A 17453-nucleotide genomic window follows, 5' to 3' on the forward strand; every position below is an offset into this window, starting at 1 on the left:
GTTATGTTGTGTTATGTTGTGTTATGTTGTGTTATGTTGGGTTATGTTGTGTTATGTTGTGTTATGTTTTGTTATGTTGTGTTATGTTGTGTTATGTTGTGTTATGTTGGGTTATGTTGTGTTATGTTGTGTTATGTTGCCCGACAATGAAATGTCGAAATGAGTTATTCACGGAAATGTGATCACTGTTTTCTGAAGAATCTCTTCTATAAAAGAAATATATATATATATATATATATTTTTTATTTTTTTTTTTGATTGATTGCAAAATTCAGTGTTGGGGTGCCCTGGGGCAAGCATGTAATGTGGGCCCCTGTTGACCTGCTTGATTTGGTTGAACACTTTTTTGTTTTCAGGAATATGCACCTTGTACATTGTGACCCAGCTCTATACTTAAGGAGAAAAACAAACAATAACAAAAAAGCAAAGCAAGCTATCCATCCATCCATCCATCCATCCATCCATCCATCCATCCATCCATCCATCCATCCATCCATCGTCTACCACTTATCCGGGATCGGGTCGCGGGGGCAGCAGCTCCAGTAAGGAACCCCAATCTTCCCTTCTCCGGGCCACATCCTCCAGCTCCGACTGGGGGATCCTGAGGCGTTCCCAGTGAGGAGATATAATCTCTCCACCGAGTCCTGGGTCTTCCTCGGGGTCTCCTCCCAGCTGGATGTGCCTGGAACACCTCCCTAGGGAGGCGCCCAGGTGGCATCCTTACTAGATGCCCGAACCACCTCAACTGGCTCAACGTAAAGGAGCAGCAGCTCTACTCCGAGTCTCTCACGGATGGCTGAGCTTCTCACCCTATCTCTAAGGGAGACGCCAGCCACCCGTCTGAGAAAACACATTTCGGCCGCAAAGCAAACTAAGCTAACATAATTTAGGAAGACAAAAAGTTACAACAAGAAGCACAAAAAACTACCAATCAGGAGACAATGATCCAATAAAAACAAAGAAATACATGAAAAATAAGAAAATAAATAAACATCTCAAGAAATAATTAGACATCATGAAGTAAATGTGATGGCAATTCTTTAAATGAAATGTTCTAAGGATGAACTTTCAGTCTCTATTAGTTTTTTCCTGGTATCACCCCACAGTTCGTGCTTATGTTTTGTTATGTTGTGTTATGTTGTGTTATGTTGTGTTATGTTGCCCGACAATGAAATGTCGAAATGAGTTATTCACGGAAATGTGATCACTGTTTTCTGATAAATCTCTTTTATAAAAGAAATATATATATATATATACATTTTGATTGATTGCAAAATTCAGTGTTGGGGTGCCCTGGGGCAAGCATGTAATGTGGGCCCCTGTTGACCTGCTTGATTTGGTTGAACACTTTTTTGTTTTCAGGAATATGCACCTTGTACATTGTGACCCGGCTCTATACTTAAGGAGAAAAACAAACAATAACAAAAAAGCAAAGCAAGCTATCCATCCATCCATCCATCCATCCATCCATCCATCCATCCATCCATCCATCCATCCATCCATCGTCTACCGCTTATCCGGGGTCAGGTCGCGGGGGCAGCAGCTCCAGTAAGGAACCCCAATCTTCCCTTCTCCGGGCCACATCCTCCAGCTCCGACTGGGGGATCCTGAGGCGTTCCCAGTGAGGAGATATAATCTCTCCACCGAGTCCTGGGTCTTCCTCGGGGTCTCCTCCCAGCTGGACGTGCCTGGAACACCTCCCTAGGGAGGCGCCCAGGTGGCATCCTTACTAGATGCCCGAACCACCTCAACTGGCTCCTTTCAACGTAAAGGAGCAGCAGCTCTACTCCGAGTCTCTCACGGATGGCTGAGCTTCTCACCCTATCTCTAAGGGAGACGCCAGCCACCCGTCTGAGAAAACACATTTCGGCCGCAAAGCAAACTAAGCTAACATAATTTAGGAAGACAAAAAGTTACAACAAGAAGCACAAAAAACTACCAATCAGGAGACAATGATCCAATAAAAACAAAGAAATACATGAAAAATAAGAAAATAAATAAACATCTCAAGAAATAATTAGACATCATGAAGTAAATGTGATGGCAATTCTTTAAATGAAATGTTCTAACGATGAACTTTCAGTCTCTATGTTGCCCGACAATGAAATGTGGAAATGAGTTATTGACGGAAATGTGATCACTGTTTTCTGAGAATCTCTTCTATAAAAAACATTGTTTTGGATTTATTGCAAAATCCAGTTAGGATGTGGTTACAAAAACAGTTGACCCCGCCTAATTTGGTTGAACAATTTTTATTTTTTAAGAATATGCAGCATGTACATTTGGGCTCCTCTACAACGCAGATGGATGAGATGGGGAATAAAACAGGATTTAGCGTTAAGGTTCTAAATCAAAAGTTATTATGGTGCTTTAGTTTAGCATATTCCTAAATACATTTCCAATACATTAATACCACCAAAAGCTCCAGAAGAAATACGAAATGGACCCAATGGAGAAATTGTTTCTTTTATGTTTTATGCTTTATTTTATTTGCGCACACAAATGACTGGATAAAATCCAGATAATGAAAGAAATAAAGCGTGTGAGAGGGGACGTCAAGAAGCCACAGGCTTATACAACGGACCCCCCTTATACTTAAGGAGAAAAACAAACAATAACAAAAAAGCAAAGCAAACTAAACTAACATCATTTAGGAAGATAAAAAGGTACAACAAGAAGCACAAAAAACTACCAATCAGGAGACAATGATCCAATAAAAACAAAGAAATACATGAAAAATAAGAAAATAAATAAACATCTCAAGAAATAATTAGACATCATGAAGTAAATGTGATGGCAATTCTTTAAATGAAATGTTCTAAGGATGAACTTTCAGTCTCTATTAGTTTTTTCCTGGTATCACCCCACAGTTCGTGCTTATGTTTTGTTATGTTGTGTTAAGTTGTGTTATGTTGCCCGACAATGAAATGTGGAAATGAAATCACTGTTTTCTGAAGAATCTCTTCTATAAAAAACATTGTTTTGGATTTATTGCAAAATCCAGTTAGGATGTGCCATGGTTACAAAAATAGTTGACCCCGCCTAATTTGGTTGAACAATTTTTATTTTTTAAGAATATGCAGCATGTACATTTGGGCTCCTCTACAACGCAGATGGATGAGATGGGGAATAAAACAGGATTTAGCGTTAAGGTTCTAAATCATAAATTTGGTGTTGCATATTTCCAGTGTGTCCAGAATGCAACTGACACACAATAAAAAGGGCCTTTGGGGCCCCTGTACATCTGGAACCCCAGGGCAGTTGCTCACTTTGCCAGGTTTTTAATCCAGCCATGTGAAGCGAACACATCATTTCGACTGTCGCTGAGAGATTAATTTTACTTCACACGGCTGACCACTTGTTGATTTAAAGTCACAGTAGTAAATCTGTCTAGTAGATTTTGTGTTGACAAGACAAAACCCAGAAAGAGAAATGAAGGGCCGCACTGACTTTTGGAATGAAGGAATCTGTGTGTATAAATGTGTGTGCAAGCCGTCCACAGTCACATACACACCAAGCCATTGAAATGCGGTCTTTACTGTTCAGATGTTGTCGGCTATTATGAATTGTTTCCTTTTTATGTATAAAGGTTTGGACTTCTGTGTCTTTGTGGTTTCTTTTCCTGTGAAAGGCTGGATGTATTGTATTTCGTGCCTAGGACTGTAACTAGAGGTAACTTTAAATAAAAATGGAATTGTGAATTGCGTTTTCTCCCTCTCCACCCATCGCTCTCTGTCTGATGGTACCATAGTAGCCACTCGTCTCACCTTTTGTACTTGCCCAGTCACACTGCTTTGGGTTGCTCTTTCAATTTACTTCCACTTTATCAAGCTAACCCAACTGGATGTCTCTGCAAACACAACAAGTGTCATGGCTGCACACTGGGCTCCAGTGTTAGAACTGCTAACAAAACACCTCCTAATCTCTGCCTTGGCCTACTGTGCTCATCCTGTCTGCCACTTTCATTACTCAGGACAAGGCCAGCACTTCAAAGCTCACTAGTTTTGTAGGTCACAGCTCTCTCTGTTGAGAAAGGTCAGGGTCGGTGTGTGTATCCTAGAAAAATAAAAAAATGAATTTACTTCTGCTTGTGTCTGCTCATACGCACACACAAATGACAGGTTTGTGTCATCCGACAAGGATTTTGCAGGTTTCTCACTTTTTATTTCCTGAATCTAGGGGGGATTTTAAGGATGCATAAATAAACCGGACTATTCCCATTTCTTCTTACCGGGAATGTTGTGTAGTTCAGTGCAACACAGGTACTGAACTGTATGAACTGTATGAACTGTTCCTAGTTACTTTTTTTTTTTTTTATTCAACTGCCTCCAATTACAGTCATATCTACTTTGCATCACCTGCAGGTCAAGGTCTACATCATAACATCACTACTCTCGGACGATTTTAATCCACCTGTGTCCAGAATTCCTCTTCCCCTGTTAATCCTTGTATTTCCTGAAGGCGAACTACAACAAGAAAAAGATTAGAGGACTTTAAGATTAATATTATGTGAAACAAAAAGACCCAGTGTTGCTATTGAAGAGCCCCAATTTGTATTTTAATTCCTTCCTGCCACATAAACTGCATTTTTTATTTACTGCACCAGGACTGTGCTCAGGTTAAATCTTTTAGTTTGGAAGATAAGTGTCGATAGTGTCATGCATAAATCTAGTTTATGAACTCTGTAAAAGAGTAATGTTGCTTATGTGTTTCCATTTGTCAAAGACAAAGTTCAGTGAGATGAATAATTGTTGTCAGGTCCTTAAAACCAGGATAATCTGACTTTAATCTTTAATCTTCTCACCTCTAACGCATACTTTATTAGCCTTCCTTTGCCATATAGTGTTATTTTGATGTGTTGCTTATTTTCTTGAGTAGTTAAGGAACTAAGAAATGTTGTATTGAATGCCAGGAAGTAGAGAAAAAGTCATAAAGATTACCCAGACTTGAAGCTGCTGTCTTCACATCAATAATAACTTTATTTATAAAGCACCTTTTGAAACAAAGTGCTATATAAAAAACACAAATAAATAAAATATGTAACATAAGATATAAAATTGCCCGTTTTATCCGACCAACAGTCCAAAAACCCAAAGATATTCCATTTACAATTATATATGACAAAAAATATAAAATCCTCACATTTAAAAACGGCAGAAGTGAGAAATACTTAACTGAAACAAATAGTTCATTAATAATCAATATGCTTTCCAATTAATTGTCTGTTAACCAATCACTTGTTAAAGTTCACATAGAAACACTGCTTTCAGTTGTGTTTGGTTTATTAGGGTGTGCTTTACCATATGCAGAGAAAAACAGATGTGTCACTGTATTAAGGTTTTATTAATGAGAGCTTTGCTGCGGGACATTACAAGTTCCATTGATAAGGTTTAAAATACATGTACATGTTTTTTCAATTTAACACTTATATTATTTTGACATTTTGTAGAGAGGTTTTTTCTGCTGTAAGTCGAGGTGAGGGTTCAAAGAACATTAAAACAAATTAATTAATTAATAATGCTGGGAACGGCCTCACCACAACAGTAATGTTCACGCTCCCTTACTAAGTCCACACTTAAAACCTACGGTTTGGCTGTTTTAAACAGTGTTTAAAATGTAGTAAAATCTTTATGTACAAGTTATAAGATTCATGCAAAGAAAATCTTCCTCCAAAATTTACACTCGAGAGTTTCCAACCTCTTTGTTATATTAGGTCATCTGCCAATCTGCGGCCATTCATCCAGCTCCCGTGACTCTCTCTGATCCGTCTCACTGCTTCTCAGTGTGACGCACTAATCACATACTGAAAGGGTGAGTTTTGCTGATTTTATTTCTCCTCTTTAAAACTGAAAAGACACATGTAGACATGAAACAGCAGGCAGCAGGAAATTTAATTGGTGGACAGAATTAACAAGGAAGTTCCTCATCACCCATAGTGGAACTGCAATGATAACATGTATTAATACACCTCACAATAATATTGATAGAAAGAATAAACCGGCTGAAAATAAGCACATAAGCCTCATTTCAGATCAATAAACCAGATGCTGATTACGCCTTTAAACATGAAATATTGTTCATATAATGAACCTCTTGTCACAGTGCTTAGATATGGTTATTTGCCTAACTTAACATTCCCAATAGCTGATTTGACAACACACAGCCAAACTGTAGGCATGATGATGTAACTAAGACAGCAGAATTAAAACAATTAAACATGAAACAATCCTGTCTAAGAGCATGTTCCACAGATGTACTGACTGGAATGAAATGTCACCGTCTTTTTCATGATGCTACATGTTGCTCGACTTTGGGAGGTTATCATCAAAATCACATCTCCTCTAGCAAAATAAGACATTAATCAAAGCAGGAAATTACCCTTATTTTAAACTGGATCAAATCAATTCAAAAGACATTCAGAAAACATAATAATCAATTGTAAAAAAAAAGAAGAAGAAGAAAAATCTAGCTATGACAAAAGGACATATGGAACATGTTTTCTTTTTCACGGATTACTGAATCAAAAATAATAATAATAATGTACATACTGTATGTGGAATGACTTATTAAAGACACAACATCAAACGATTTATACATTGGATCTCTTAGTTTTGTCCAGGAGCGATAGTTGTGTTTTTCCTACACCGTTGATACTTATCAGTTCTGACATTTCCACCAGCTTTATAATGACGTGCTGTCGAAATAAATGTACATGGGGCAGGTGCAGCAGTCTGTATTGTCTTTGCAACAAGAGAAAGAAAGAGACAAACATGAGAAAAAAATACAGACACATGTTCAAGCTTTAAATGGATTTTGGTCAATGCTGTGAATCTCAGAATCTAGCGATGCACTGACTAATGCAATGGCACAGTATTATGACACTATTCACAGAAGATATCAGTCATCCATGTCTTTAGAAAGTGAATTTAGGGAAATAAAGATGTGAAGCAACAGACTGTGATCAGAGGCATGGAAAAAGACACATATCTTGTAAAGAAAGCGTGCAAGTTTGCCGTGCAGATAATGATTAGTGCGGTTGATAATGACAATGTACCAGGATTAGTTTGAGAGATGTTTCAAAAAGAGCTCCGGCCATGGCTGATGTACAGTACTTATTCCCAGTAAACAATAGTTCACATAACTGGGAAACATCTGCAAGCCAGTTTCGGAGAAACGGCTAATTAACTCTAGTAAACTCATTAACAATTAAAAAACATTCCACTGCAAATTAGATTTTACATCAATTGTTCTCTACATGGCAGATAAAGGGTAACTCAGAACTGGATTGCAGAATGTTCCTCCCTTTGCAACACATCAGGATCACTCCCAACATGTTTGGGGAATAACTGGACGTTTGACTATGTGTGGTAAAGTACCAGATTGTAGTCTTTTAAACCAGAAAAATAAACCTTGTGCCATATTCTGATATCCAAAACATAAGACGATATCTAGCCTCATATCCTGATATCGATATATTGCCCAACCCTTATATGGCATTAGCATTGTTGTACTTAAGATCTGTGAACTATCGCCTTTGGTCTTTGCAGTGCCCATGCAGCCACCTTCAACTTTTAGAAAGCTCTTGGAGAGAGGATCAAATAAAGCAGACTTACTTCATTCATACCTAAAAAGACAACAAAAAACAAAGAGAACAAAACAGGATCAGAACTCTCATTTGCAGTCGGCATGTATCCCTATGGCACAAACTAGTGTCCTATCTAGACATTATTCACATTATATCACAATCATAAATATATGACACTCATCAGGGAAGACTGTATGTATTGAACACAATTTTCATTCCTGAAAATTTTGATTAAGCGCCAAATCTTCACAATACATCCCTACTAGGGAGATTGTTTAAAACATTATCAACATGTCCTGATGTATCGTATAAGAATACGAGAGAGAGACATAGAGAGAGACATAGAGAGAGAGAGAGAGAGAGAGAGAGAGAGAGAGAGAGAGAGAGAGAGAGAGAGAGCAAGAAGAGAGAGACAAGAGAGAGAGAGAGAGAGACAAAGACATAGAGAGAGACATAGAGAGAGAGAAGACAGAGAGAGACAAGACAGAGAGAGAGAGAGAGAAGACATAGAGAGACGAGAGAGACAAAGACAGACAAAGACAGAGACAGAGAGAGAGAGAGCGAGAGAGAGAAGACAGAGAGAGACAAAGACAGAGACAGAGAGAGAGAGAAAAGACAGAGAGAGAGACAGAGATGGACAGAGAGAGACGGAGAAGACAGAGAGGGAAGTGAAAGGCAAGTCTGATCTACTGCCAAGAGTTTAACCCCCACCCACCCCCTCAGTAACCCTAGTGTCGTACTTTTCCAGGAATGTAGTTACGGTCAATGCTTTCATCTTGCAGAAACATGTGAAGACAGCGCTCATTCTGGGCCAAGGGGTGACCTGCAATTCTACAGAAACGTACACAAAGACAGGACAATAGATAAAACTCACTCGTTTTAAATGTTTTTCATGGAGGCTGATAAAAAGCGATTGTGGATTACTGAGTTGAAGCACAAACACAGATTAGGTAAAGCCTTTTGTCGGGCTGGACATTTTTGGCAATGACTGACTACTGAATATGTGAATTTCAGTTTAAGCCAACACCTATTGTGGCTAGAAAACTAGTAGGAAACACAATAACAGGTTTGAGACGAACTTTACAAGATAATCATCCCACAAAATAATTGATTGTACATTTTACATCTAAAAACAGAACATTTATATTTTAGTTGAGGGCTGAACCTGTTGATGAACTGCTCCAGGCCCGATCGCCGCTCCTCAATGAAGGACTCCTCAAAAAGGCCCTCATCTCCGCGGAATGGCAGCTGTCTCTTCAGGGCTTTGCCCGGCAGAGATGGTACTACAATCTGAAGGGGTCAGGGGTCAGCACAAATAACATTTGCATCAATATGTTTGAGCTGCAACAAGGCAATAAACCTATTTAGATTGGCAGTGCAGAGGCATGAACTAATTCAGAGGGGGGACACCACAAAACCTACATTTTCATCAACACAGAAGACAAAACCTACAGTATAATCTGACCTCCTTACTTTAATCTATGAAGGAATTACATGTTCCAACCTGTAACACCAACAGTGTCACTTATCAGATCATATTAACTATTAGTTTGCACCAGCCAGCCTGCTTAAATGATTAGCCTGAAACATAACATTATATAAAAAGCTCACTCACCTTACTGTCTCTTTCCAGCTCATTTTTTAACCACTCAAAGTCACTGTATCTTCTTCTCACACAGGAATCCTTCAGTTTGAAAATGGGAAGGTTTGTCTACAGAGAGAAGAAGAAGAAAAAAAACAGCCTGTGATTTATACTAAATTCATTTTTGACATGAACGCACTGAGTGCTGGAAGCATTGTGGACATGCCTTGAGTGACTAAGGTGTGACAAAAACAAATATCCCATATCAGCATAATTTGGCTAAACTAATGGAACGAAAGTCAACAATTAGACTTGTTTCACATGAGAAAACAGTTAGTTTTCTATGTAAACCTCTACAGTTGCATCTAATGTTGTGTTGTTTGTAATGTTTATTTCCATTATACTGTAGATTTTTTTAATGGGCAACTGATTAATCGTTTAGGTAACAGAATGTAAGGCAATAGTGAGAAATAACAAATTCCCAGAGAATGTGTGGTCTTCAAATGGCTTGTTTTGTCCGACCAAAAGTCCAAAACCCAAAGATGTTAAATTTACATAATTTAAAGAGGGAAAAAAGCTACAAAACCAACTTATGGATTCATTATTTAGATACTAGTTATATCTGAAAAATTAAAATCAATGTGTTTCATAATGTTATTTGAAATATAATGAAAGATGCCCGACATGCAAACCTGTTTCACAGAATGCTTAAAGGTGGTGTTTTAGTGGTTATGGAATAGGTGTTCCCTTTGCATGACTCCCATTATTCACATCCTGTAGACAGAGATTGGGACATGCATTCCCAATGCTTTCCAGTAAAGGTTGCAGTCTTTTAACTAGACTGATCTGGTTGGCAGTTTGTATGCAATTGTAATTTGGATAACCAAGACAATAAAAAATACTTTAAACTAGTTAACCCCACCTCTGATCCAGGAAACTATCACACAGCACCTACATGAATCTACGTTGAAAAGTCAATTATCACGGGCAAACTCTCCTAGGAGAAAGCCACCAAAAATGAGGATTTGTTGTCAAGACAGCATTTACAATTACTTATTATTATTATTATTATTATTATTATTATTATTATTATTAAATTTGCAATGTTGTCATCAGCATCCTGAAAAAGGTTTTCTCTAAACGTATTTTGTAGTGTCAGCACATTTCTGTAACTCTTACAAACTCAACTGCCAATCTAAAAGAGGAACTAGTAACTAATAACAATAACGTCCGTTAAATTAAACTAAAGTGGAGTAACAAACTTTACTGCATGTGATTTCTCCCCTTTTACATTTTCAGCACCGACATTTTCAGCATTCCTTCTTTTAGCTAGGTTAAGTACCGTTAGCGTCTTCTTTCACGTCAAGGTGTAACTTAAACGTTACTCTTTTCATACGTGTGTTTTGTGTTATTTAAACGTTGTCGACAAGCGTACTTGGCGTTAGACATTTAGCTAACGTTAGATGGGAGGACAATGTTGAATTAGTCCTTACTTTCTTGACACTAGCTTAGGTAGCGGTTAGCTCCACTGTGTCTGCTGGGACTCCCTGATTTTTCCCTCTGTCGTAATAACAGCATTACCTTCCAATGAATTTAATGCTAATTAGCTACATAGCAGTTAGTTTAAAAGGCCTTGAAATGTAACCTTAACTCTACCCCAGTCAGTTTGAAATGTCAATCTGGTTTGCTCATGTATGCTGGAAGTCGTGGGTATGTTCAAGAAACTTCTAAATCCCAGCCCTGCTAACTACATCAAGCAGGCTCTGGCAGGCCACTAACAATCCCCGGTCCTTGATTTTGACTGGAGCGCCATCTTGACCTACTCCAGGCGCCTACCGTCAACGTCACAGCCCCGTCCCCGTGTTGACTCCAGCACAGCAGCTAAACATGCTAACTGGCTAGCAACAACACTGTAATTACCAGTTAGCTTAGCAAAAGAAAGCTAACGCTGCAAAAAGGTGTTTTTGGCTTGCTATTTCAACACCTACCCGCATGCGAACTTCGTAATTTGTGTAACGGTTCCGTCCAACTCCAACGATTTGTGGATCATAAACGTCTATTTCCAGAAAATTGCTGGGGGGGCCGTAAGCATCCGTCAGGTCCTGGGGCTTGGAATTCAACCGGCGAGTGTCGGCCACCGAAGGGTCTGTCATTTTGTCGGGTTGTAATTTTTGGAGGACCAACGGTGAATCAAACCAACTAAATGCACAGCAAAATCTTAAATCTCATCTGAAGACATCAATTGGTATACGTTAGCTGATCGATTCAGCTAGGGAAGTAGCTGACTTGTATCTCTCTCTTCTTGCGGGGGCCAGCCGCCCTGCGCCCTACCCTTCTTGAATCTGAAAAATGCGTTGACTCAGTTCCGTAGCCTACTGTGTGGGACACTCTGCACTCCCTCTAATGGACAGTGAGATAACTGGACAGGCCAGATTGAATATTCATCGCAGTTTTGCAATTAATGTCACAGAACTTTACACGTAAAAAGCCATGTATATTTATTAATCAAAAATTGGTCATGACACATAGACCTACACTAAAATATAAGCAGGTTACAAAAGCGTCCAGCCACATTCAACAAGTACATTCAAAGTAAATATATAAATGTATAGGAATATAATACAATGCTATATAAGGTTACATGTGAGAAAACAGGGACGTGCACAGACAATTTGAGGGGCTGTTACTCTAACCTGAAGAAAGGGCAACCACATTGTGTGTGTCACCAATCAGCATGTACAGTACCTGGTGCATGGTGTAAAGTATGGTCCATTTTTTAAAAACTAATTATTTAAGGTTTTATAAAAAATAAAAATAAATCTGTTAAGTGTTCACCTGAGGGAATAAGGAATTGCTTTGCGTATGTCAGTATATTAAAACCATATTGCTAAACTCCATTTAGGCAAGCGAATACAACTTGAGAAGAAATACCTGACTGAAGCAAAAATAAAGAAGTCAGGGATTTTACTATTTTATCATGCAGCAAGTGTCCTGACGAATGCTGATGCTGATATAGGTTCTCGTGCAATCATTTTAGTGGGGCTTTCCCTCCTGCTGCGCTGAAGTTACATTCATTCTGCATTATCATAGTGAAGCTGGGTTTTTAGATTGATAACCGTTTTTAAGAAAAACGTTGAAACAAAACTGACACAATGATGAAGCTCAGTCGTGTGAAATATTTGTCTCATAATAAATTTGATGTTTGAGGAATAACTAATAGGTGCTGACTTTTATTGTTATTAAACTGACAGTCATGCTTAAATCAGGGAAAGTCAGGGATTAGAGGATGTGGACGTTTTAAGTGCCTTTTCTTCTGATATGTAAGGGGTATATTTGTGTTCCTAGTGTTCTGAAATATACAGACCACTGATAGAGAAAGATAAAACTCTGCGCTACAGTAAATGTTGGTACCTAAAAGTGGTACTTTGCCAGAAGCATGTTTTACAGAGTAACAAACTGCATGTCACAAATCACAGTGATGTATAAATGAAGTGGTTCAGGGTTTGTTATAAAATAGGCTAATAGGATTAGGCATTTTAAGGAGATTTATTTTAACCTGTATGCATTATGTTGTTGGTATTCTTAAACATTAATAGCTTTAATTGAATCAATTGATTCTAAGTGCCTCAAGCATATAACTGGTTTCGCCCCTTAAGGGGACGCAAACATAATGTATCCTTTTAGAGGAGATGTGTCAGTAAAAGATCATCTGGATTGTAAAGTTTTTAAAAACCCAACCCTGACTGAGATGCCTCCTAAACAGAAACCGGCTTCTCCTCCTCAGCTGAGACTGTGGAGGTGGAAGAAGTGCAGGGGGTAGACAGGTCCGATTCGTTCACAAGGATGAAGACCGAACAGTCGGTTTGGTCGGTGGTGACGGAGCAGGTGGAGCAGGTGGAGCAGTCAGAGCTGTCAGAGCTGACGTTGTCAGACTGGGAGACGTGGCAGTACTCACGGACAGTGCAGGGACGCTCATTGTAGTTAAAACTCTCTTTCAGGCCCTTTGGGAATTGAAACCAATCCTTTAAAAAAAAAAGAAAAACATGTATGACTTTACTTTACCCTCACCACATTTCTTTCAAAGACAGCAGTAGAGTCGGATCTACAGCTTTATTAGCTGCCAAATGAAAAAGAAATACAAATATTTTGTGTGACGGCGGCACAGAGATCTGGATGCTACTAACCTCGATGTTGTGAAGCTTCGGGGATGGTTTGGGAACCACAGGGATGAAGATGATTCTAACTCTGTATTGGAGGGAGGAACACTCTCAGATGATCATATCAACACCAGCTCATCTGCATTACTTTTGTTACTCGAAGATCTTCAGCACTGTAGTTGTGTGAGCTTGTTTACTTATTCTACTGCTTTTGACTGTGATAAAAAAAAGATACTATTCCATGAATACAAAATAAAATGTATTACCAAATGTGAATTTTATTCCCATCTTCCCTTCCATTTACTGTTGCTTTAAAAGAGCACTTTACACATATCATTATAATTTGTATACAGATTACTCATCCCATGTTGTTTTGAATTATTGAAGAAAACTTTGTTTTCTAGCATGCCACCACAGTGGAAAAAAAAACAAAAATAAAATTCTTGATGAATTGAAGGAAATGGGGGCCGCGTTTAACGACATGAACAGTCTCATGCTTTTGATTAGTTCATTAAGAATTTCCTCTGTTTTTGGATTCTTCGTTCACTGAGGAGGCATGCAAGAAAAACAACGTTTTCTTACAGGGTGAGCAATTTGATATACAAATACATTTTAGGGGTGAAGTATTTCTTTAAACAATGTATATCTTAATAGCATAACACTAACAGCTTTCATTAAGTAAATATTGTTGATAAAAAACATTTTTTTAAACATAACATATGACCTACCTTTCATGGTGTAGCAACATCATGACCAGTAGGATGAGGACGAGAGCACCCACCACATACAGCACTGGAGTCCACACAGACATTGAAGTGTTCATTTGACGAGTGTCTGTGAGGGGAAGAGAGATAGAGATTGTAATTGTCTCATAACCCCGTACCATTACTGCTTTGGTGGAAAAAGTGCTTTGCTTTGTCACATAACCCTGTACTGATTAAAAGAGAAACAAAGTCAGGATTTTACTGTCCTATTGCTCGTACTGGCCCTCATATACTGTAAAATAGATGATTTTTATGGCCTAGGATAACTATTACGGGCTCCTAAATTACTGTTCTGGCTTTGAAAACTCATTTACCAACCTGGCAACAAACAGAGAAGAGTGCACACTTCTACAAGCACTACGTATTATTGTCAAAATGTCAATTCCACATGTTGGAATTACTCAAAAGATCTTTATTCCTTTCATGCCCATCAATCAGAATATGCCAATTCTTTACATTTTATAAGAAATAAGTCAAATCAAAGACAAATCAGGTCAATGTTTTGGAAAAAGGACTTGAGACTTGTTCAGTAGGTAATGTTGCAGTTTCTGGTTGCCAGTAGAAGTAAGTGAGCCCCTGACTCTTTCAGTACAGGCGACTGTGAGTTACTGTAAATAGGCCTTTTTCACAGCAGACATTTTGCAGTTTTACCCGTGCCGTTGTTGGATCTCCAGAACATAGGCTCACTCCAGTTGTTCTCGAATTCGGAGTCTCCACAGATGTAGTCCATTTTGCTCCGCACCTGCAGCTCATACAGGGAACTACTGGAGGGCAAGTTGATACAGTAATTCTGCATCCCAGCACTCACTGGATAAGTCTGCGGACAGTAAGATGGAGTTGAGAAAGGAGATGGGTGCAAACTGAAGAAAGATAATGAAACAAAGAATGCTCCTTCAAACTGCCTACCGCCCACGCCCTGTTGCTGATCCTGTAGCGAACTTCACTCTGCACACAATGAGGATAAATCTGGGTCCAGTTGAGCCACAGGTTAGAGTCGAGTCCATACCGAACAGTTATGTTGGTTGGCGGATATAACTTGACTGGAGACGATACAGACCATTCAATGATACAGAATACACAACACAATTACAAGGTAATAGGGCAGCCATATTAAGCCAATACTTTCAGATGTTTTACTCCCTCATTTACTTTCTTTGTTCTTTTCCTGATTTTATGTAAAAATACTAGCATTTTTTCCTTCATTAATCATTTTACTATTTTGAATAGTGCACCTCACTAAATAAGCATTTACCTTTGTTTTTAAGATCAAGCGTGGTCAGATTACTCTGGTTGCCATGTGTCAGATTGGTGTAAAAATTGTAGAACCTCTTGTTTTGGTCTTCATAGGGCTGGTTACATCCAATGTTTATGTTGTTCTCTTTCAGATAGCTGGGGCACTCTCTGGTTGGTTTGTCACCGTGGAACCTGTAAAGTAATCACTATTTAGACATTCACATACAAAGCAAAGTATGGTGGTAAAGTTCTTCTCTGTAAGAGTTACACATGAGTTAATTTACACATGAGTTAATTCTCTGAAGAGCCAACTTTGAACTGAGTGGAAAGAATAAGAAACATATATCAAGGCACTTACTCCTACTTACATTGAGGTCTCCCAGACCCTAAGGGATCACATGATTAACCACATATGCTATGAGCAATAATAGCCAATCAGAGACAAGGACTCACCCTGCACCTGCAACATGATCTTTTTTTAAGTGATGTACTATACTGCAAAAAAAGTGATTTACTTTAAAATAAATTATAATCAATTTCTTTAATGTCACCAGTAATAATTAACATGTTGAATTAACACCAAAGGAATACATTTATAATATATAAATAGAGATAAAATAATAGGAAACTGGCTGAAATGGATCCAAACAGGCGATGTACATCAGAGAAATCATAGAAGAAGAATTACATTTGAGCATGATCGTGTATGGCAGGGCTTTTCAACTTCATTAGCAAGTGGACCAAATAGGAAAGTCACTGGGGGTTCGTGGGCCACACAATACTTTGTCAATGAATCACTACAAATAACTCTTATAGTAGTGTTAATAGATACTAACACATGAAATGAACTAGTCACGTGCATCACTTTTTTTCACTTTAATTGTGTCACCATAATTCATTGCAGAAAGCAACCAGTCCATTCAAAACAGTAGGAAAGCTGTGGTTACAAGGCTTGACACTTTAAAACCAAGGAGACAGTGAGTTTGCTTCCCAACAGGTCCATGTCCACATTATTTATGATATACATGCCAGCCCGATTGTAGGCAACCTCTTGCGGGCCAGAAAAAAGTTCAGAAGGGCCGTATTCGTTAAATAGGCCTGGTGTATGGAATGTGATTGCACGTCCCGATAAATGCACAAAAAGAAAAAGTGGTACAACATCCTATCAGATGTTCATATCACAAGCAAAAACCTTAGTCCAACATTTCACTCTTTGGAGTTTGATACATTCAGATGACATTACAAAATTAGTTTGAGTTTGTCACTAATTACGAACCAGCCAGAGAAGGTGTAATTGACCTCTGGAGTGCCCTGCTTATTCCAGGAACAGTGAACATATTTCAGATGAACCACCACACAGTCCACAGCTGTTAGAGACACAAGAGAGTTGATCATTAGGGTTACGCTATTAGACCTACACAAATGATAATAGACGAATAGCAGTACACACACACACACACACACACACACACACACACACACACACACACACACACACACACACACACACACACACACACACACACACACACACTCAATGAGGAAATGGCAGCACAACAATGAGACAAGGGGGAATTTACACAAAATGCGCCCAATCAAGGAAGTAAGGCTTTACTATAAACCGACCGTATAATTCAATGTGATCATACAAATGGCTGATTATTTACAATATTAAGGTCTAATCATATTTCAAGGCAGTTGTGCCGTCCTCGACTTTCTAATCATGGTGTTATTTTTAGAAAAGGTTTTCAGAAAATATAGTAAGAATCACTCATCCAGTAAAGACTTTTGTTTCATATGGATTATTAACTACTAGTATAGATAAAGAAACTTCGTCACACCCAAATAGGATAAACGATGTTGTTATTAATCACACCTCACCTCAAAATTTAAAATATAAAATTTAAAATGTTCTTACTGGGTGTTTTTTTGGCAAACACATGTCCTGTCAGACAGAAGAAGAGAAGTAGTCTTGTCGACATCATGGCTCACAGGAACAGGATACTGTCAGCATGCGTGCAAGTCTACTAGTATCGATGTGTCATAAATGTTATTTCGGTGTCTCCTGATAACGGCTATGGGTTTTGGTTCCCGTCAGTGGAAACTTTTGTTTTATTGATTAGGTGAAACCA

The 17453-nt window shown here is 38.5% G+C and overlaps 2 protein-coding genes across 3 annotated transcripts; both read right to left on the reverse strand.

The window, feature by feature from the left end:
* Positions 1-5812: 5812 nt before the first annotated feature.
* Positions 5813-11573, reverse strand: snx12 (sorting nexin 12). 2 transcript variants are annotated; one of them, XM_029447720.1, is made up of 6 exons: positions 11156-11565; positions 9201-9296; positions 8751-8875; positions 8326-8416; positions 7614-7624; positions 5813-6740 (listed from the first exon to the last, which is right to left on the reverse strand). In XM_029447720.1, the coding sequence occupies exons 1-5, from the start codon at positions 11318-11320 to the stop codon at positions 7619-7621; spliced, it is 483 nt and encodes a 160-aa protein (XP_029303580.1). In that variant the 5' UTR covers positions 11321-11565; the 3' UTR covers positions 5813-6740; positions 7614-7618. The 2 variants fall into 2 exon arrangements, with proteins under 2 accessions (XP_029303580.1, XP_029303579.1); XM_029447719.1 differs by lacking the exons at positions 5813-6740; positions 7614-7624 and having other exon boundaries at positions 8314-8416; positions 11156-11573.
* A 75-nt stretch (positions 11574-11648) lies between these two features.
* LOC115018623 (cytokine receptor common subunit gamma-like) lies at positions 11649-17352 on the reverse strand. Its single transcript, XM_029447718.1, has 8 exons — positions 17240-17352; positions 16598-16688; positions 15341-15513; positions 14995-15128; positions 14740-14905; positions 14053-14158; positions 13352-13412; positions 11649-13189 (listed from the first exon to the last, which is right to left on the reverse strand). The coding sequence occupies exons 1-8, from the start codon at positions 17304-17306 to the stop codon at positions 12923-12925; spliced, it is 1065 nt and encodes a 354-aa protein (XP_029303578.1). The 5' UTR covers positions 17307-17352; the 3' UTR covers positions 11649-12922.
* Between the last annotated feature and the right edge of the window lie 101 nt (positions 17353-17453).

This window comes from Cottoperca gobio, chromosome 14, assembly GCF_900634415.1.
Source record: "Cottoperca gobio chromosome 14, fCotGob3.1, whole genome shotgun sequence".
Taxonomy (NCBI): domain Eukaryota; kingdom Metazoa; phylum Chordata; class Actinopteri; order Perciformes; family Bovichtidae; genus Cottoperca; species Cottoperca gobio.

What these genes read in the sequence shown, in the direction of transcription:
- snx12 (XM_029447719.1), bottom strand. Translation starts at nt 11,320, where the DNA reads ATGACAGACCCTTCGGTGGCCGACACTCGCCGGTTGAATTCCAAGCCC. An exon ending in AGCTGGAAAGAGACAGTAAG is followed by an intron (nt 8,876 to 9,200) that starts GTGAGTGAGCTT and finishes TGACCCCTTCAG; the next exon opens with ATTGTAGTACCATCTCTGCC. An exon ending in CTGGAGCAGTTCATCAACAG is followed by an intron (nt 8,417 to 8,750) that starts GTTCAGCCCTCA and finishes ACGTTTCTGTAG; the next exon opens with AATTGCAGGTCACCCCTTGG.
- LOC115018623 (XM_029447718.1), bottom strand. Translation starts at nt 17,306, where the DNA reads ATGATGTCGACAAGACTACTTCTCTTCTTCTGTCTGACAGGACATGTG. An exon ending in GCTTGATCTTAAAAACAAAG is followed by an intron (nt 15,129 to 15,340) that starts GTAAATGCTTAT and finishes TATCGTCTCCAG; the next exon opens with TCAAGTTATATCCGCCAACC. An exon ending in ATGTTGCTACACCATGAAAG is followed by an intron (nt 13,413 to 14,052) that starts GTAGGTCATATG and finishes CCTCCAATACAG; the next exon opens with AGTTAGAATCATCTTCATCC.